This window comes from Platalea leucorodia, assembly GCF_965183815.1.
Source record: "Platalea leucorodia genome assembly, chromosome: 2".
Lineage (NCBI taxonomy): Eukaryota > Metazoa > Chordata > Aves > Pelecaniformes > Threskiornithidae > Platalea > Platalea leucorodia.
This window is the reverse complement of record NC_138824.1, coordinates 12,248,663-12,269,794: the sequence shown is the minus strand read 5'-3', so window position 1 is coordinate 12,269,794 and position 21,132 is coordinate 12,248,663. Positions and strand designations below refer to the sequence as shown.

Here is a 21,132-nt window from a genome sequence, read left to right as displayed (position 1 = left end):
CTAGGTTTTTAGCTCTCATCAAGTAATCCTCCACGTGGAGAATGCTTGCCATTTACTCTTACCCAACAGAAGAAGCCTCTTCAGTTTTTGAGGTCTTTGATCAGGACTTGATACTTTTTGCCAGATGGATATTAAAACTGAACAGCAGGCACTGCCCTCAGGACATGTTACTGAGCAAAATACAACATTCTGCTGCACCAAGACAGTCAAATTAGCATAACAGTTCCTCCTGATTTAAAGTTCACAGATTTATAATCTATGAATAACACCCACCATCATAAGATGATGCGCTGATTTCAGGCTGCTGTGATCTGCAGCACAACAATACTGAATTCCCAGTCGCCCAGCTGGGAAGCCAGACTCCTCTGCGAGGTTTGATCTTGAGTCTAAACTGCCTGTAGTGAAGTCAATCATAAACCCATTTCACAGGGTGTGGACCGAGGTTTGCAGACAAGAAAATGCAACAGTGGATGCTTGGTTACTGACAGGTGTAGCTCTTGGGAAATGACACAGTAATTATTGTTACTGTTTACCTGACTTGTGAGTGAAGATTAACATTTATGACAAGTTGCTTAAAATAACTGGTTTCTTTGTATACCAAGGGTCTGCTTCCAAGCGCTTTCTCTGACGGCTTGCTGACCCAAAGGCTGTAATTTACATTGTTGCTGTAGCTCTGTGAATAGCAGTATCTTTGGGGACCTCTCGTGGAGTCTCTTCTAAATTGCATGCTCAGGAAAATGTTTCCTTGTTAATTTGTAGATGCATCAAAGAGCCTTTTACTTCACATGCCCTCACACAGATTCGCAGAGGTTTGATCATAAGATGCATCTAAAAGCAAACACAAACAGAAGAGAGAAACTGCATTTTAAGAGGGGGAATTTAATGCCCGAGTGATGCTCATTTACACTTTGGCTTCTTTATGGAGACAGCAGTGAACACACATCATGTGAAGCAGCGTTTTGTAAGGGGGGGCTGGGACCTGCTGACGGACAGTTGGGCTCAGGCTAACGTTGCTAACACAGAGCTCTGAGCAGAGAGAATGGCGGAGAGGCATGCCCTCTTCCTCACGCTGCCTCGGTTCTGGCTTTCCCCATCTTCCCCACAAGGATCCCAACCCTATCATCTCCTTCATCCCTGCCCTCTTCCGTGGCCGCTCCCTCACCACCCCAGCCCTCCTCGCACTGACACCCCGGGCGAGCACTCTGAAGCCGTGAAGCGCTGTTTCACGTAACTCACGCCGCCCTTTTCCAAGCCTCCTACATCAAGCGAGCTGCCTCTGGGCAGACTCCTCCGAGATACGCAACTTCCAGGTCTGTTCATGAGCTAATCTGTGAGGGAAGACCCGACAGCGGCTCACACCAGCAGGTTACGGTTATGGCTGCAGCTGTCCCCAGGCCCTCTCCCTCCGCCGGCCTGTCCCCTGCCTTCCCCTCACCCGAGGCCGCCGAGGGGAGGCCTTGCCCGGGCAGGACCACGGCCTGGTGGCACCTCAGGGCAAGGCCCTCCTGCAGGGCAACCCCGGGCCCGCAGGACAGGCGCCCCAAGCACCCTGTCCCGAGCCGAGCTCGCCCGACCCCAGTCTGAGGGAGGAGGAAGAGGGGAAGAGGAGAAAGAGGGGAAGAGGAGAAGGAAGGAGGGGAGGAGGAGGCCGCCATTGCTACGCAGGCAGCAAGGCTGCCGCAGCGCCCACTTCCGCCTCGGTAGCCATCATGGCGGACACGCTCGCCTCCCTCACGTGACAGTCCCGCCAGCCCTCTCTATGGTAAGTCCGCCTTCGACAGCGGCTTCCGCCGCGTTGTGTCGATGGTTCCCGCGCGGTGCCTTCTGGGCGCTTGGCGGAATCATGGTGGTTGCGTAGGGCCTGGTTGCGCAGGGTGGGAGGAGGCCGCAGTGTAAGTGCGCGGGAGGGGGCGGCGGGCGGGCCGGGGGGCGCCTGGGGGGGCTGTGGTGGGGTCCCTTAGTGGGGAAGGAGGCGGCCCTGGGTGCTGGAGGGGTCCCTGTGCGGGGCCGGGCTGCGGCCGGCCCGGTGCTCGGGTTGGGGCTGCCCCCGGCAGGCGGTGAGGAGGGGCCGGCTGCAGCGCAGGCCTGCCTGGGCAGGGCGGCTCAGCTCCAGGCCGAGCCCAGCCGCTTTCTGCCGGCTCATAACCCCTGCGCGGCCGGCCCTCTCTTCGTGCAGCGCTAAGGAGGCTCCTCCAGGGCTGTGTTTCTGGAAGTTAGGAGGTCGGTGTGACGGTCCCTGCACGTTTCAGATTGAGTTTGCGTCCTTTAAGGCCAAGCCAACTGCAGACTGACTTCAGAAACAAGCAGGGACAATTTCCAAGGGATTTGTTAATGCTTCATGAATCTATGCAGCCACATTGGATCTGGTTCTTCACCTGAATTACTGGATCCCCCTGTTACATACGATCAGCACAGATAAGTTCTGAGAGCAGGTGGCTTTCGTGGGTCATGGCTCTGGCAGAGCCTGTGCCAAGGCAGAGCTACAAGGCCTTGCTGAGCCCCAGCAGGCTTGCACAGTGTCACTGAAAAGCGTCAACGAGCCAAGGCTCGTTCCTGTCTCCCTTCTTTTTAAAGGTGTTTCTATCTGTTAATTTTGTTTGCTTTGTAGTAGTACAGTAGCAGTAACTGTGTTCTGCCTGATGTGATGTTACTTTGAGCAACAAATTATTTTATAATTTTAACACTGAAGTCATGTGTTTTGTGATCCCATTAAAAGTGAAAAAATAACAAATTATGCAAGCAGAGCATAAATAACTTCTATTTGTGTATCACAAAAACATATGAAGCAATATCATGGTTTTTTCTTTGCTTCTTAATATTCTTGAATATGTTCTCTTGTCATCCTTCAACATCCAACCTTCTGGTTGGTAAGACTGGTGCCTTTATGTATTGCTGCAGATGTCTCTCTCTTGTGTCTTACATATCTTTAGTCTGTGGTTAATGGATGCGCGTGTCTTGGTGAAGCAGGGATGAGCATAGTTTCAGACAGTAGATTTAAGATGGCGTAGGTTGATCATGCAGGGTGTTTTGGCATTGGTTAACCATCTTAAACTCTTGGCACAGTGGTTTAGGGTTGCAGGGTCTCCAGCTCCTGCCCAGCAGTGCTGAACACGGTGCATGCTGACAGGGTGTCTGCGTGGCTGAGGCTCGTCAGAGCCTCTTTCGCTCCTTTGCCGCAGAAGAATTGATAGTAGCGATTTTGGGCATCAGCTAGGCGATTTTTTAGGACGTGCTGGTGGTATGTGAGTTCCTGCAGTTCCTAAATGAGAGCTGGTGAAAACTTCTGTGTTTGTCCGAGCTCTTTTATTTGCACTTTGTTTACACAAGGGTAAAGCTGCCAGCCTTGTGCTACCAGGGAAACATTAACCCTAGCCCTTCAGAAGGCTTTGCTGGCCAGCTGGAGCTCTGCGCAGGTCTGTCCCAAAGGACTGTGCTGCAGTATTAATGACAGCGCTGTGCCTGTACTAGAGAGCTGAACAGGGCCATGATGAGGGCTGGAGCGTTCAAGTCGCGTGATCTTCATCAGTATTTAATTATCAACACCATCCTAGGCATGCTGTGGTCTGCGTCAGCCAGCAGTTCTGGTGATGATACCTAGGTATGGTTTGGGGAGTAATGGAGGGGTCATTCCCAGTAGGCAGTCATTTTTGGCTGTCATTTTTCAGGAGGGGAAAGAGTTCAGTTACGGGGCTGTACCACTTGCCTGAAGGGTAGGAGACTGGCTCCTGGGCAGTTTTCTTTAGTTTATAAACGTTGCTTCGCTCTCTTGTTAGAGTCTGTGTATCATCTTTCAAACATGTTGGAAAAGACTGTCTTTTGAAAATTTGAATAGATTCTGTCAATAAAAAGCTCCTTAAACTTCGAGGACCAGTGATAGCTGGTGTTCTGTAGTGGGACTTGTCATTGCTTCTACAGTTCCAGGAACAAAGTAGCTTCTGGTGAATGTCTTTCATTGTAAGTTGTAGTAATGACTTTTTTATCCCTTGATTCTGTAGTAGTTAAAATGACGACAGCAGCGAGGCCAACATTTGAACCTGCGAGAGGAGGAAGAGGAAAAGGTGAAGGAGACTTAAGTCAGCTATCCAAACAATATTCCAGCAGAGATCTTCCTTCTCATACTAAAATCAAATACAGGTTAGTATTGGTTTTTTTTGGTCTTACGGCAAAACAGTCTGGGAATGATTTTTTTGTTACGGGCGGCACTCTGAAATTTTTCACAATAGATGTTGATGTGCTTGACACTGAGCAGGCACCAGAGATTGCACAGCAGTGCTGCGTGAGTGGGCTGAAAGTCTAGGTCTCAGAAGCAGACCTAGGAGATTGAATGCATTGCAAGTAATTGGAGGGGTTTAATTTTAGTGGAATTTATTACTGCTTATGGGAGTGAATCATCAGAAGAAGGTGAGCTTGGGAGACAAGGCATTTCAGGCAGTGGAGTGGAGAGAAAATCATTGGGAACAACAGGAGCTGACTGAGCCACTGAGGGTGCCATCACTTGCAGAGCAAGATGGGATAAGAGGAGCAAAATTGAGCATGTCTTAAAAGCAGGAAGATCGTGTCCTGTATTTGGCAAAGGACCACTGGGGAAGGGGCATTAAGAGGAAGCAAGGAAATCATGGAATAGCACTCGGGCAGTAGTACGTGTTGGAAGAGCTGATCTTAAACACTGCAAGTGGTTCATGCAGGTCCTGGGGGAAGAAATTGCTTTAATCAGTGTGAAAGATAATGGGATCTTATGAATATTTTCCTCTGTTTGAAATGCATAATAAATCTTCGTTATCCTGTTGAAAGATTAAATGAAATGTGGAATCAATGTGATACAGATACCTAGAATTTAAATTAAATGTGTCAGCCTAAAAATGTTTTTTTTCATCCAACTAATGTTACCCTTGTCAGTGAAATTACTGTTAAGGTTTTGTATTTCCACTTTTCTGTGCAGAAGCTTACCCTTTCACCTCTTCTCTCCTGCCCTTTTGGTTTTGAAGAATATGTATGGATAAGGGAGTTGGAGTGTTTTGGAGAATACCAGAATCAACAGCACAAAACGTGCTGTCAAATGCATTTTGTTGTTACGGGGAAAACTGTTGGTGGTTTGTTTCTTTAAACAAAAGTGGAGTTTGGAACACCAGTCTGTCGCTTTGAAAGAAGTGTGTGGGGAAAAACATGTGCAGAAATATAGTGTTATGTTTTACCAAATCCCTCCCTGTGCATGAGAGAGAGAGAGAGAGAGAGATGGAGGGGGGGCATCAAGAGTCTTCTGTTCTTTCTCCCAGATACCTAATACAAAGTTGTCTTTGTTAAATTGCCAAGACTGCATCATTGCAGGAAAAGTTCAGTGTTTCAGTCCCACTCATGTTCGTTTGAATGACACAGGGTTTGGGGGGATTTTGCAGCTATATCAGGGTTCAGGTTTTTAATTACAAAAGCAAATGAAATACTTCATCATAAAGACAGGCTGTGCACACAATGTATTTATAATGGCCCAAGTCTGGGTTTCTTCCAGGCACTCTTATTTCCAGCACTGGGTTCACAGAAAGGTGAAAGGAATTGCTGCTTGTTTTTATTCATTAGTTCTTTTCAAGATTTCCACAGAAAATTCAGTGCTCTCTGGGTGAAACTTAGTGTGACTCAAATATAAATAGTCTGTTGCTTTTGGCCAGCGTGTGTTATTGCAAATACACGTTTTTCTCTCTTTTATATGTTTCACTAAAGCTAGTGTGTTGCCTGTTCTCCCAACTTTTTTTTTTTTTATGGTCGTGGGAGATTCTCTTGTATGTCTCTTGGAGGGGAAAAGGTTTATGAAAAGTATGTTCTAGCCTTGGTGTTATCTGTAAGCCTTAGAGACTGTGTTTGCAGCAGCAACTTGGCATGATAAAACGGCAAGGAAAGTTGACCATAATGCTGGTGGATGTCTGCTAGGACACTGGGCTTGGACTGCTGGAGAACAGAAGATGTAGACATAGCTACAAGAGGTAGATGTGGTCATCCTGTTTTTGCAGGAGTTTATTCAGGGTCTTTTAATTCATTTGAGAGCCACGGAAGGAGGATGTGTGTGTGGCATTGCATGTCTCTGTGTGTGTAACGCATACAGAGAAGGGGGCTGATGAAGAGAGAATAAAGAAAGTTATGTCTACATGGTGCCCCGCTCTTACTCTTTATACTTACGTGTTCACTCCAGGATTTATTGACCTCCTTCAAAAAATCGCTCCCAACTGCAGACTGTCAACTTCAGCTTTTTTCCCCCCCATGTTATTTTAGACAGACCACTCAGGATGCTCCTGAAGAGGTGCGTAACCGTGACTTCAGAAGGGAGCTGGAGGAGAGAGAACGGGTCGCTGCAAGAGAAAAGAATAGAGACAGACCAACCAGAGGTAAAAACAAAGAAACAAAACATCTTAATACCTTTGTGTGGCATTGCTCTTGCACAAAACTCGGTGTTACAAGAAGTTTGCAGGTTGCAGACAGCATGTCATGAGAGTAGAATTCAGGGTATTGGTCTGATAGTTCAGAGCTGTTGACCTGCAAGGGAATGTCCGCTGGCTTTCGTGCTAGCAAAAAATCTAGGCCAGCCAATAGAAAAGCATAGGCCATCATGCAGGCCAGCTGATACAGTGTGATTGTAATGAATTGGCAATGAGTATGTACAGCTAATAAAGGGCTTTTTTTGTACTCGGACAAGCGAGACAGGAAGGAGAAGGGGAACGACTCATCTTCTAGTGTTACAGCACCAGTGTAACAATAAATCCATTTTTAAAGTATGTGATTCTGTTCAGGTGTAGTGTAAGTGATAATTAAAATGAAAATCAAAGGGTTTTTTGATAAATACTTGTTTTTAATATTAAGTTTGACAGAATTTAGGTACTTTAGGTTTAGGTATGAAGGTATTGTGAGGCTTTCAAATTCACAGATGAAAGCAGATGTAGTTTGGACCAAACGAGACAACAGTAATGCTTTGGGGTGGTCCTCAATGGGAGCCCTCCAATGGATATATAGAATAAGGATATTTCTTCACGGCTTTTTCTTCTGCTATTCTTTCTTGAAACAATGACTTCAAAAAACTTTTGGAGGCCAAACTGTAAGTTTGAGGACGTTATTGCTTCCCTTGAGGATACCTACAGGGGAGGAGTTAGCATGGGCATTAAGATTGAGAAGCAAGGAGAAAGTGAGCATAAGCTTGTATCTCTTGCTCTAATGCAAGACAAATTGTTTGTGAAGAGTTTTGCTTTCTGACATTAGATGTTGTTAAATGAAGTGACTCAGTCACTTTTTTTTTTTTTAAAATCTTATGCCATAGAACACACAACATCATCTTCTGTATCTAAGAAGCCTCGGCTAGACCAGATTCCTGCAGCAAATCTTGATGCAGATGATCCGCTTACTGATGTATGTATCCTTTTCTGTCTTCTTTCCTTTCATTGTCCTGCCTTCGGGATTTGTTAATAGAATATGTACTTTTATGTTAGGTCTGCTAAAGATTTAAGACAGGTTCCAGCATAACTACTTTTTACAATTACTCTGCTGTGGTGGAAGTCCAGGGTGGTTCAGAGGATTCTGGTCCATGCTGTAATGGCATTCTTGGAAAGCACACAAAAACTAGGGAACTGGAAATACCACTTAAAGTATGGGGAATGGGTGACTTTTTAGACTCGGTCAACTACTGGGTTAGTTAGAATTTCCCTGAGGTAGAACTGTTGAGATACACGGTCTGCATGAGCAATAGATTCTTGCTTCTTGGCTCCTCTCCTCATGCTGACATCTAGGAGTTAGGTCTAAGGCTTGACAATGAGCTGAGGGGTTTTTAATCTTGTTATGTTTGGTCCCAACAATATTGGACGGGGTATTCAGACACACCATTATAATGACTTGCATTACAACAATTAGAAAGTGATTGAGGACAGTCGTTCTCTAGAATCTGTCAGATACATCACATTTGAATTGTAAAAAATTAATTGCAGTCATCCAGAAATCACAAACATATTTTTGTCTTGACTTTACTGTACAAGAGCAAATAAACCATTTGTACTGTATTTGCTGCTGCTACGAGTGCCCAAGTACTTCAGAAATCAGTCAGCAGCAAATTGCATCCTTAGCTGGGCAGACTACGACTGTTTTGGGGGCTTTTTTTTTTTTTTTTTTTTTCTAAATGAGACACATGTCTCTGCAGTAACCTTCAGAAATAAAAGCTGTTTTTGTTAAATGAAATGAACAAGCTACTTCTTGTTTCCATTTGTTGCTATTAGGAAGATGATGAAGATGAGGACTTGGAAGACAGTGATGATGATGACACTGCAGCTCTTCTGGCTGAACTGGAAAAAATCAAGAAAGAACGAGCTGAGGAACAGGCTCGAAAGGTAAAATCTTACCCATTAAAGAGCATCTGTTTTTTTTTTTCAAACTGCTGTGCCTTAAGTACTTAGGATGAGTAAGAGCTGGTAAACAAAGTAAGTGCCCTTCAACTCTTCTCAAGTAGAGTCTGATGGATTTGTTCTTCTATCTAACAATTGTTGTCAAGAATTTTTTTTCTTTAGTAGACATACTGAACATTTTACTCACTAAAACATTCTATTCGCTTTCCCAACACTTTGTAGAAGCATTGAGTCAAGATAATCTTGCTTTTCATATGCCAGTCCTTCTATGAAGACAAATACCATACAAAACCATATAGTGGCATTAGTGAGCTACCTGTTATCCAGTGCAATTTCATTTGTTAACTAGCTTTTATGAAACAGGGAATGTGATTTTTTTATGAAATAAAAATATATGCTTTTTCATGCTTTTGCTTATGACTGCAAGTTTTATACAGTGGTTGCTCTTTCACAGCAGTGGTGCTGTGTGGCCTTGGCAAGGAGCATCAGTTGTAACTATAAGACCAGAACTATTTTCATGTGATTACGCATAGGCGAGTTTATTTGAAAAATGCCTCCACAAAGATGAATTAATAATATGGCATTTAGTCTTTTCAGAATGTGGAAGGTCAACTGACATGTAGCCTTCATACCTCCCTATAATCTCTTTCTCTCTCTCCAGATAGAAACACCATGTCCTACCCTTGAAAAGGGAGAGAAGTCCCTGTAGTTAGAGGTTGTTTTCCCATGAGCGGGATCAAATCCTGTGCTATTGGCTCCCACACCTTGGCGTAAGAGAGGTTGTTGGGATGGAGTGCATTAGTTAAATCCCCGATTGATGAATGGACTTCTAGGGACTGTTTCTGCGAATAGTCTGTGTTGTCAAACTGATGAGGATTTAGGATGAACTGTACTGGCTCTTAACATTGCATTGCTACAGAGTTTAGAGTCCAGGTATTTCCTCCGCACTACTGAAATGTTCTGCCTCTGGTGGTGTGACAGAAGTGGTGGGTATGTGCAGCATTCCCTCTCCTGCTTAAGCGCTTTCTTTTTTTGAGTAGGGCTTAAATCATTTTAGTGTTTTTGAAAAATGTTGCATACTTCAGTTGGAGTTGTTTTGTATGTTGTTATACATAGATTCTACATTAGTGTAAAAAACCAAATGAACAAAAAAACCACCCCAAAACAGCTCTGTCATCTTTGTATAAGGTAATCTGAGATGTTTTTAGAACATGCTAAATAAACATATTAAATGCTGATTGGGATCTTTGCTGCTGTGACAGCTTAATGTTTTGGTGCCTCTGCACTACTAATAACCGTATTGTAGCTTAACACACACGCTTACAGGTTGACGTTTTTCACAAATGCCCTCCAGTTGAGGCAGCTGGCAGTGAACAGGGCATAGCATCTAGCAGGCACTAGGAACAGCCAGGAGAGAATAATGTTTTAAATGCTGTAGGCGGCAGTGTAGTGCTTGACCACTCTTGGCTAACAATACAGACATTTACCTTTGGAATCAACAAGGCCTGTAAAACCACTGAGCTCTGCAGTTTTGGATTTAAGTACCTTGGAAGGCTAAAAGCTGTACCGTGCTGCTTCAGTGCAGAAATTTTGCTGTAGAGAACTGTTGATACTTGATTCTCCATCTGGCCCGTGAGTGGTCTTTTACATTAAAGTGTTTGAAGGCGTCTCTCATCTCTTTATCTAGGCATTTGCAGCACATCACACAGCAATGAAATCGTGTTCTGCAGTAACAACATGGTGGAAATTACTTTAAAACACTGGCAACAATTCTTCCATGTTTTCCTGTGTGAAGTGTACTAAACTGCAAATTAACGGTACCAATGTGTAGGAAAGATTTCTGCTTCAGCTGTTCTTGCACAGTGCTTAAAATGAAAGCTTAGATCTGTATGGATTTTTCACTTTGCCTGATAGTTGAAATTCTACATCTAGATCAAACAGCATAACTTGTCACATTTCAGTGTAGCAAACTTGCATTAGGAAAATAATGGTAGTAAATTGCAGCACAGACAGCCAGGGGCATGCTTCTCTGTGTGTAGAAAGCAGGAATGTTACGATCTCTATGAAATTCTTATTTTGTCACTAGAGGGTGCTAAAAGCTATGAAGTATTTACTATAGCACTTGTTTTATTTTGCTGTCTTTTAACTGGTATTGTTTTTTACGTTCATGGATGTTCTTTCCCCAGAAGCAGTGTTTATAATGTCCAATGCTACGTGCGTACTGAATATATGCACCCTTATCTGAAATTAATATGTTTGTTTCTTCCTAAAAATGAGCATTAGTTATTTATTTGCAATAGTGCACACTGTTGCACACTAACTACATACTCTGTTCGTCTTTTCACCGACTGGTGGCTGATAGGCTCTCTTAAAAATTGACATCTTCTGTAAATAATGGGTGCCCTACAGGTACTTGGAATTTTATTTTCTTGGGGTTTTTTGAGAGTAGGAAACTAAGACTATGTTGATTGGAAAAAGTGAAAACCAAGGTAGGGCGCAGCCTTGGGAAGAGTCTTTGGGAGTAAGGGTCTCCTTAGAAAAGATCCCTTACGTATATTGGCTGTAGGGGTGCATTCTGTTTGGATTATGCCTTGTTTCCCATGGCTTTGAAATATGGTGTTACTGGCAAAGCATTTTATAGCCATTTTATATAAATCCCTTTTCCCTTCAGATATGTGGGATTTCATATTATTATGTATCGGAAACCGTAATTTAAACCTACTTTTGTAAGTGACCTTATATTAGTCATCCAGCTGACTTCAGGACAACATCTCATGTAGTCTTAATTGTGGAGTCGCTATTAGCCTAATCCACATACAGGGATGGTTTACCTGCTGAAACGCTGCTGTCCATAGTAGACAGCATGGGTAAACCAGTGGCAAGGCAAAGGGAAACTGCAAAGTGAATGCCTGTTCACTCTTCTGCACATCGTTCTCAAGTCTCTTTGCTGTTACACAGACAGATTAACCTGTCTCTGCATCTTCTTGGAACATGCCAGGGTCTTAACAAGATGAAGTGGGTAAAGTACAGTAATATATCCCAAATTTGTGCCTTATGTAAATTTTTTTCCTGATAATTTAGTTATTTTGATTTATTAAAATGCTAGTCCAGTTATTTCTGAGATTTCATTTAAAGTAAAACTGTATTTTTGTTAACTGTTTTCACTCATCGTTTTGGTGTCCAGTATTTGAGTTGCCATGAAAGGAGGACTGCTCCTTTTAAAATGCATCTCTGGTGAGACAGCAGTTAAAAACAAAAGATGAGAATCTATTGTTTTTTCAGATAATCATGCTCTCTGTTAACTTCCCTTACTTGGTAATACCGATTTCCATAGAAATCCTCTAAATCTAATTTTGACAAATATTAGTATTGAGAGGTTCTAACTTCCATCACACAGTTATTTCCCTTTAATCTGTGAAGCAAATAGTTTGTCAAGCAAAGAAGCAATTGCTATCAAAGCTTGTTGACTTCTCAAAATGTTTAAATTCCCTTGAATTCTGTAGAAACATTAAATAAATACTATGAATGTTTTTAAAAACTGATTCAGCATGGGAGTCCTCCTGACTTTTCTCATGCCCTCTGCAATTTTAATCTCAGGTTGTTTCTAGTAGACACTAAGCTGATCAGGAAATTTTAGCTTTGAAAGCCATTTCTGTGGAATAATTCTGGGCCTGTCTAAAACTGTACAAACACTAGGTCTGCTGTCTATGTGAACTATCCATGGGTAAGTTTCATGGAAACTTTTTTCAATATTCCAAACTCAGCATTATGATGCTCTTGATTTTCAATTTTCAAGCACTTCCTTAAAAGGTAAATGGAAATAATTAAAACCAAACCTCAAACCAGTGAGCAGCTGAATGTACACGTGCAGTTCCAGCAAAGCTATTTTAACATCCAGTCATTTTATGCTTATCTGAGAACAGACTTTAAGTTTTTGGTTTGTTTTCTTACAGTTTTGTTTCACCAACTGTTTATCTATAACTGAATATATTACTTTACCAATGGTCAAAATAGATGTTAGCTCTGTCCTGTGTTTTAGCCATGTCACAGACTTCCAAATAAAACATTAGAAAATGAATCTTGATAGATATTAACCTTTTCACTTAAAATTTAAGGGTCTAACTAAAACTAGAAAGATTAAGAAAGAATTTCAATAAAGAGGCAAAAACAGATGGCACAGTATTTTCTTCGTTAAATGTTTGAGACATGCTAGCAATACTTACCCTTGCCAAGAACTAATGATAAGGTCCCCTCCCTTGTGGGCAAAATGACAACAAATCTGCGCATAGACGCTGCAGTTATGATTAGTCTGCACTCTTTTTTTTTTTTTAAAGTTTCAGTCGGTTATTTGAATTGCTGTATTGCACCGAGTTAGTAATTTGCATAGGATCAAATAACTGGGGTGGATCTCTGCATTATTAAGTTTCTTTCCCTGCTGCTAAAGGCACTGCTGTCTTAGTTTGTCATTCAAAAATTAGCATTTAAATAAGGTTATGTGAAATTTTACCCTCCCTCCCCCCCCCCCCAGCCTTCAATGAAATGTGGGTATTTCAGGTTTTCTTTCAGCTACTCAACATCTTTAAAAACTGAACAGGATAACTTACTTTAATACAATGGAGTCATTTCAGGAATTTCAGCACTTTCTGTAAAAGTAATCTTGCTCTGTGCTAAGGGTAGGAACTATACTAAGAAAAAAAAAATAACCATGGCAACAATAATGTTTTTCTTTCCTTTGCGGTCAGAAACAAATATGCCAAGGGACTGTTATTCTTACAGCAAGATAAGGAATAATTGTTTAGTTAAGGTTAATATAGTTTTGTCCGCTTTTTTTTTTTTCCCCAACTGTGATGCCACATGGTGAGTTCAGTTGTAGAGCAGAGGCTTGCTTTGAGATCTAATTCACGTAGCAGCATCTCCGTCTGCTTCCTCGAGGTATGGGACTCCCTCTGTCCGTCCAGTCTTATTCCCCACGCCATAATATTCCTGTTCTGTTGCCCCTGCTTCTAACACGGTGGTTACAACGTGGTTGACTTCTGATTCATCTCTGCAGGTAGTTGGTGCAACACGCTGCCATTGAAAAGCACAGCGCTGTTGTCTCTAGTGATGGAATAATCTGTAGCGTGTTTTTTAGGAAGAGAGTTGTATACCTCATCTCGCTGAACGGAAAGGCAGGCAAAGAGGCATTATTTTGGAAAAGGTGGAGTGAATAGGGAAATATTATTTTCCCCCTTAGGCTTTTCCTCTGTTGTGGGTTTGTTGTATCCATAGTATCCATTTAGCTTAATAAGCCTTTGTTCCACCACACAAAAGAACAATATAGGCTTTGGAGCAACCCGAGCCGCTTATTTTGTGAACAGCTGTGCTTGATCGTGCCTCAGAGGTGTGAAGCTCAGACAGCTATGAAGGTTATGTCTGGTCTGTTTGATTTGATACAGCCCGTGCTCCATTGCCTGGAGCGTCCCGGCTTTCAGTGGAGGAGTGAGCAGTGGAAGATTTATGTGGAAAATTCAGAAACATAATGAAAACCTCATTTGGCTGGAGATGAGGGATTCTGCAGCTCTGGCCAAAATGTATAACTTAGCTTAAGTGTAAATGTCAACTTTGCACCACTGTGAGTTATACCTAGTGTTTCCTCCCTGTCGTGTCTCTAAGATACAAAACTTAGCAAATTACTATTTTTGTAATCTTGAATACCTTCTTTTGGAAGTTTTAGTGAAGCTAAATAATACAAAAAATCTTCAAGACTCATCTTCAGAATTAGCCTGCTTCCTGAAACTTGTAGCAAATACGTTGAAATGTCATCCAACCTAGAACAGCTTTGAACGACTGAATGCCATAAATAAATTACCATGCGCGCCAGGTCGTCTTTGTGAAGTGACTAAAACTGGCGATGCCTTACTCAACAGATCTGTTCCCTGTTTGCTTTCCGACTCTAATCTGTTGATCTTTAATGAGAAAGACAAGCTTCTGCAGTTTGCTACTACTTCTAGTTGTGCTGCCTCTGCAGGTCTAAAAGACAGCAGAGTTCTGTTTGTGAGCAGAGCTGAGAAACAGCGAGTGGCCGCGCGAGTGCCCGGGGGCTCTGCCGCATCTCTGACCGGCAGCGGGGAAACTCAGGCTTCGAAAGTAAGATTCGTGGATGTTTTCTGTAACTGTTGGCTAACTATAGAAGAGTGTTTGACACCTTCTGTTAGCGTTGTGTTCGTAATTGTTTTTAATAATTCAACAGGTGCAAAAGTGAAATGTAATCATTTGAAGTTCCCAAGATTGCCCCTACCCTTTCTTTTGATTATAGTGCAATTTTTGCTACCTTCCAGTCCTCTGGAATTGTAGTTGACTCGAGACAGTGTAGTTTTTTGTTAACAATTAGCAGTTTTAGACAGAATTCAGTTGAGCTTGAAATGCCAAGTTGTTGGGGTCAGTGTCCAAGGTATGTACCCCAGCTTCCCTGGTGGTGCAGCGGAGATGCAGTCAGTAGAGCCTGGAGCGTGGTTGGTCTCCCGTGTGTGTAAGTTAGTGTGAGCAGAAGAGCCGCCTTGGCTCCTTATTGTAGCCTCTAGATCTCTGGGGAGATGTGAGCTCAGGTGCCCACAAGCAGATACCTAGATGTAGGTGTCTTAATCTGGAGCTAAATCCTGCTCTTAGTCTTATATTACTGCTTGTAGTGTAATGCTTCTTAAAAGTGTTATTTCAATTTTGATTGTCCTTTTTTTGGGTTTTTTTTTTTTTTTTTACTATCACCGCATTTTGTCACCTCCATCTGGTAATGCTTTTTTCATTATCAGCAAGTGAACTACATCAGGCTAATTGAGGCTGAAGGATATTACATTGGTTATGTAAAGCAGATAAAAGTTAGGATGATGCCTAGCATACCTTTTTAAAATCTTATTATAGAAAAATTAAATGTGCATCTGTGTGTAATAAGAACACTGGAGTAGTTACCACTGTATGCATATTTTTTTATGATTCTTAATATTGATTTTATCTTCTTCTAGTGATTCAGATGTCTGAGTGCTTTTCACTTCTCTTTGTGCATGGTAGAAAATTCTGGAACAATCAGCTTTTTAGGACCTGTTGAGATCAAATCTGAAACAGGGAAAGAGAGAGGAGAAGAACTGTAATTCCCCCCCAAAAAGATGCTGACTGATTCCAGTGGACTTTTGACCATCGAATAAACACTGTGTGTGGAGTGCCTCGTAGTTCTATATTTGTCAGTGGTGTGTGGATGCATTTTCATGCATCACAAAAAAACCAGCATAAGATACTTATATGTGCCCCAGATGAAGTGGTGCATGATGCACAGGTTCAGTAACTTTGGATCATGGCCGAGGTTAATGTCTTAGAAATTTGAGGGTGAAACTGTGCCATGCTCTGCATGCCACCTTGAGAAGAGTTCCCCGGGAGTTCAGCTCTAAAATGGAAAACTGCTGTGTCTGTTTGCATATATAGGACTTGGAAGAAGTTCTCTCTACAGAAGCATTTGTCAACAGGGGGGTATTCATTTCTTACAATGCTCTTATTAATGCTACCTTCTCTTGAGTATAGTCCAGTATGAATTTTTGGTTTGTAGCCTTCTTATTTGCTTTTAAGATTTGTCCCAGACCTCTTGTTTTTTCAAAGCTTCACTTTTAATGGAGCGTCAGAGATTAAATTTAATGATGCAGAGCCTACCTCATTTTGGACAGCACAGAGAACACTTCACAAGCTCACATCCTGTTGTAAATTTGCCTAATGGGCTTAAACAGAATCTGATCACCTCTCGGGAGGTACCTGAAAATCAATACTGATTTTTTTTTTTTTTTTTCTCTTCTTGTGCCAGTATCTTAGATTTTGCTTCATTTCAAATTAATGCTTTGCATGCATGTGCTGTACGGTAGTCTGAGAGCTGCTTGACTTCTGGTGGGAGCACAACACAGGCTTCAGTAAATCAGATTTCACTGCTGTTGGCTCCTCTGTGTTATGGGGAAAGAAAATGGTTAACCCAAGGTTGGCATACTGTGCGGAAGCTGCATACATTTCTTGTCTGTAATCCACAAAGGAAAGAAATGCATAATGTGAATTTGTATTTCTAATATGGGGGAAATTGTTGTTCCATATCAAATATTTTCACTCTCCGTGTTTCCTTATTTACTGGGGTGCTAATAACTGAAGTTGGAATGCAAATGTTGGATTTAGAGCTATGTTTGAAAATGCAAAACTTCTGTTTATTAATAACTTTTAACTGCTGCGGTTTGTGTTAAAGCTCCATGGATACAGCAGCAAGGGCAAGTTTTGCCTATGCACATGGTTTAATAAGGGCATTACCAGGCTGCGCCATGCTTTTTAGCAATATACCCTTTTGGGGAGCTTTTCTTGTCCCACTGGCAATTAATTGCAGCTGGTTCTAAATTTTATTTGTGAGAAGCAGTGTAACGGTAGGTGTTTTTTCATAACTAAAACTTGAGTAGATTTTGAAAGGTAAAATCTTTACCAGTGATCCTGCATCATCTGGTATTCATATGTATGTTAAGTTGGTATTGTTCTTAAGAGGGTTGGAGTGTTTTATAGGAATATTCCACATACCTGATCAGTCCAATTGAAAAACATTGTGAATTGTAGATAGTTTTAGTAATATATCACTTACTATTGATTACATGTTTGAAGCTAGAGACCTCTGGCTAGCATCAGCGTTCAAGTTCAGCACTTAAACCTTGTAAACGCTATCATCAAGAAAAACATTTCCTCTTTTGGGATCCCATAGCAGCCCTCAGCCATGAATTTTCTGCAGTCTGGAAAAAAGAACAACCTTGTGATCTCTTTGTCTTTAGTTTATATCATTTTTAAAAGCCATGGTTTGAGTCTCCTGCAGTGCTAATGAGACTTCAGTGCATTGTTTAAGTAGACTGTCTTCAGACCATACTTCAGCATACAGGGAGCGGGACACCTAGCTAGTCATCCAAATTAAAGAAATTTTTTTTTCCTTCTGGTACTTTCATCAAAGAGCAGTCCTTGTAATACATTTGAAAGGTTGTGGGAAAATATGTTGATGTAAAATGAATACTACGTATTCATTTTGAAGTCTATGAACATTTAAGTCACTCAATATATTACTATAGCTTGGAAGCATGGGCAGTAAAATCTACTAGGTGTTGCGTGTAGTGGAGTGCTTCACTTAGGCTTGAGTTACATGCTTTTGACAGTACAAGGAGAAGAAAATTTTTCTGCTCCTTAATATGGGAACTCTTAAATAGTCTTATGACATCCACTGCTCAGTTGCATCTTAAATTTCTCAATATTCTTTTTAACTGGTCCCTAGGGAAGTTGTAGTTGTAAAACCCAAGCAGATCGCTGAAGATGATAGAGAAGTTTCAACGTGCTGTAAGGTGTCTTCCACGTAATGAATGTTGTATGATATATTCTCTTTTCTCAGGAGGATAAAAAACATCTTTTAATCTGTATACAGTTTTTAGTATAATAAATATGTAAATGGTAAAGCTGGAATCTAACTGAATATTTGGTGGAACATCGGAGGTAAGTAGGGCAGATATGAGTGTTGCTAGATTGACAATTTATTAGCAATGTTAAGCTCTGTAGAGTATCTCTGTCTGCTTCTATCCTTATTCTACTCATACCGGTGTCAAACGCTCTGAAAAGTCTGAGCTAGGAATTAAAGCTCTATCTGTGTGGGTGTTTGCAGCTAAATAATGTTTCTCTCTACCAACTAGATGAGAAAAAAGGCCCCAAAAAGTAATGTATCCATTTCTGGTTCTCAGGAACAAGAGCAAAAGGCTGAAGAAGAAAGAATTCGGATGGAGAACATTCTGAGTGGCAACCCACTGCTGAACCTCACCAGCCCAGCACAGCCTCAAGCAAACTTCAAAGTGAAGAGGAGGTACCGTGCAGTCTGTACTGTGATATCCATCCCCTTGCTCCCTCTCGTTACTCAGAGTCTGAAAACGTCATCACTGCTGTTGGTTATTTCCTTCCTCAGATCTTGTCACAAGTACTGTAATGTAGAATTGGGATACTGATGCATTTCTTTGAAAAAATCATCCTGCTACTTTGTGGTTAAAAAAAGAGAAAGAGAGATTGAGAATTGTGTTTGTCTTCACAATGACACAAAAAGTAACAGGACCAAAGTTCCTCAAGAAATTTGATGTTATGCTCCCCTTTAAAATCTACCTGGTTTGGGGTTTTTGTTTCTTTGGCTTTTTTTAGTGACAAACAATTCTTGTTTGCTGATATTCCAGTTGCTGTTGTGTTTCTCAACATTTGGGCCATTAGATTAAAGTTTTTCCTGCTCTGTTCAAATGGTCATTATTTTCTATAAAGACAAAATAACTTTTAATCTACTGATAGTCATCTTGCTTCTGACTCAGGAGCGTGTAGAATAAGGCTTGGATTAGAAAAATAGATGTTTTTTCTTGAAGACTAAAATCTAATCCTAATGACTAGCTGTTCTTAGTACATTTAAATAGGAGGGCTAAACTTCATTTATATATTTTTGTAAATTGTACCTAATTTTCATACAAACTTACTGAAGTTAAAAACTTTTGTTTTCAGATGGGACGATGATGTTGTCTTCAAGAATTGTGCCAAGGGGATAGATGAAACAAAAAAGGACAAAAGATTCGTGAATGATACTCTGCGATCAGAATTTCACAAAAAGTTCATGGAAAAATATATCAAGTAGTACAGTTTTATGTGTGGTGGTGATGAAGGACTTGGAAGGTCATGGTTGTTCCCTCCCTCTCCCTCAGAATTCAAGGCTGAATATTTGGTCATGAATTCCCAAATGCTTTTCCAAGATCATCAACAGCGTCATAATTAGTAATTGCTATGTATCTGGAGTTTTTATTCCTTCAGTTTGTTTTCCTTTTCAGTTTTAATTAAATCAGCTTGTGTTTCATGAATATTTTTCTGTCCATGTGCGTTTACCTTTCCTGGCCTTCTTGTAAATGGTAGAAGAGAGAAGCTGGTTTGCCATAAATACTTCTAATTGTTTAAATTGCTTTCCAAAACAACCTGTATTTGTAATGACAGTGGTTGGTAGCTTATGCAACTGGTATAAATGTCAGTATTATCGAAGATGGGGAATAGCTGAGTATGATAAGCAATGTGAATCAAGAACAGCTATATTTTCTGTAGCAAGTTGGACTTACTTCCCGTTAATAGCTAGTTAGAAACTTAGTTAATAATATTCCTTTTTAGTTTCTTCTTACTATCAACCAAGATACGGTTTGGTGGAGTGGCTCCCAAGTTCTTAGCAACCCAGCTTTCTGGGCTTTCTTGGCTCAGCACTTCTGGGGCGATACCGTGTAACGCTTGGGGAAGCATTGAGAGGGGAATGAATGCCTTGTGGAACCGTGGGGTCTTTTCCCTTAATAAACCATTGCAGTGCTCAGTCCCTCAGCCACAACCACGTGGCCACAGGGTTCAGTCTGTGTGTGCCTGGTTCAGTAGCCTATGTTGTTAGAAACTTGCGAGTGCTTTTATTAAACAAGTGATCTCCTCAAGATGCCATGGTACACTTTGTTTACTTCTTAAATGTCCATTTTAACACTTGATAGGACAATATAAAATATGAGCGAATGAAAAAAAATCTCAGTTGTGAAGGAATTTCTTTTTTCCCTCTTCTATCATCTCAGTTGCGTTTAAAATCTTGGCCAAGTGATGCACTGGCTATGAACCTCACATTTGCAAAATGTAGTAGTGGCCTCTCTACCAGGAAGGCTACAGTGGCAGAACTCAGACGTTTATGTAAAATTCTTGCCCTTTTCCTTGCCTATGTTACGCTCAGTCTAGTTCATTCTTACAGACACTGCTTTATAGTAATATTTTCAAGCTCTTAATTTGAAAATATATCTGATTTTCTTTTTAAGAGAGTAAATGTAGAGCACAGTGTTTTAGATTTTTGTTGGACGTGACTCTGGTATCCTGTAAAAGCTTTCATTAGCTTTAGCTGTATTTTCCACCCTTTCATTAAGCTCTGCATAGTGTCCTACTGCCAGCAGCTAATACCCATATTTACTTGGAAGCGAGATTTTCAGCATGCTTAAGGTCATGTGGGCTCCTCCAGCTACTTGGGGAATATGCGGTTGTGTTGCTTCTGCTACCTGCCTCATGACAGGAATGATTCTTGGGAAGCAGAAAAACGGGTGTAGTTCATAATTCTCTCTCTTTAAGTTAAAATCTTGGTATACTGGCAACGTATTTAGACGGAAAAAAAAGTGAAGAGCTGTACTTGTCAGAGTCTGGCAGTGGCGAAGCCAGCTGCTGCCTTAGGTCTGACCTAACAGCATAGTTGTCATGGCAACAACAAAAAAATACATCGGTCTCGCAGTATTACAAGATATAATCACCGTGCCAAAGCGAGCAAGGGAGCGTACAGTTTTATTGGAGAGGGGGAGGCATAGTTGAAACTCCAGTTCAATGCCTTCATGGAAATCATAAGCGTACAATGCCACCATTTGTGTTCTTGAAGTAATGTAACTCTTTTCTTAGAGAAAATAATACTTTTAAGAAGTCAGATGGCCGGGGTTGGATGAGGTCTTCTTCAGCTACGCAGGCAGTTGTTCTCCACGCCTGCAGGAACATCCCTTTCTTAAACTTTTGCATAATGCATAGGTGTACGCAGTCATTTTTTCCCTGGTTCTGGAGAAAGAGCTAGGGGCTGCATAGCTCCAGGCTGCAGCTGTATTTGAGGTTTTTGTTGGCATTGTTGTTCAGCTCAGCCACAGAATTTGCAGATCCTATCTCTAACCTCCCCCCTCAAAGCTTTTGTATT

At 41.4% G+C, this 21,132-nt stretch overlaps 1 protein-coding gene across 2 annotated transcripts; it reads left to right on the top strand.

Annotated features, from left to right (window-relative positions):
* The first annotated feature begins 1,672 nt into the window (after window positions 1-1,672).
* Window positions 1,673-20,670, top strand: CWC15 (CWC15 spliceosome associated protein homolog). 2 transcript variants are annotated; one of them, XM_082337058.1, is made up of 7 exons: window positions 1,673-1,762; window positions 3,996-4,134; window positions 6,259-6,371; window positions 7,295-7,383; window positions 8,241-8,351; window positions 18,119-18,237; window positions 18,909-20,670. In XM_082337058.1, exons 2-7 carry the CDS (start codon window positions 4,004-4,006, stop codon window positions 19,036-19,038), a joined length of 693 nt encoding a protein of 230 aa, XP_082193184.1. In that variant the 5' UTR covers window positions 1,673-1,762; window positions 3,996-4,003; the 3' UTR covers window positions 19,039-20,670. The 2 variants fall into 2 exon arrangements, with proteins under 2 accessions (XP_082193184.1, XP_082193183.1); XM_082337057.1 differs by lacking the exon at window positions 1,673-1,762 and adding an exon at window positions 1,785-1,892 and having other exon boundaries at window positions 18,909-20,596.
* Window positions 20,671-21,132: the final 462 nt, after the last annotated feature.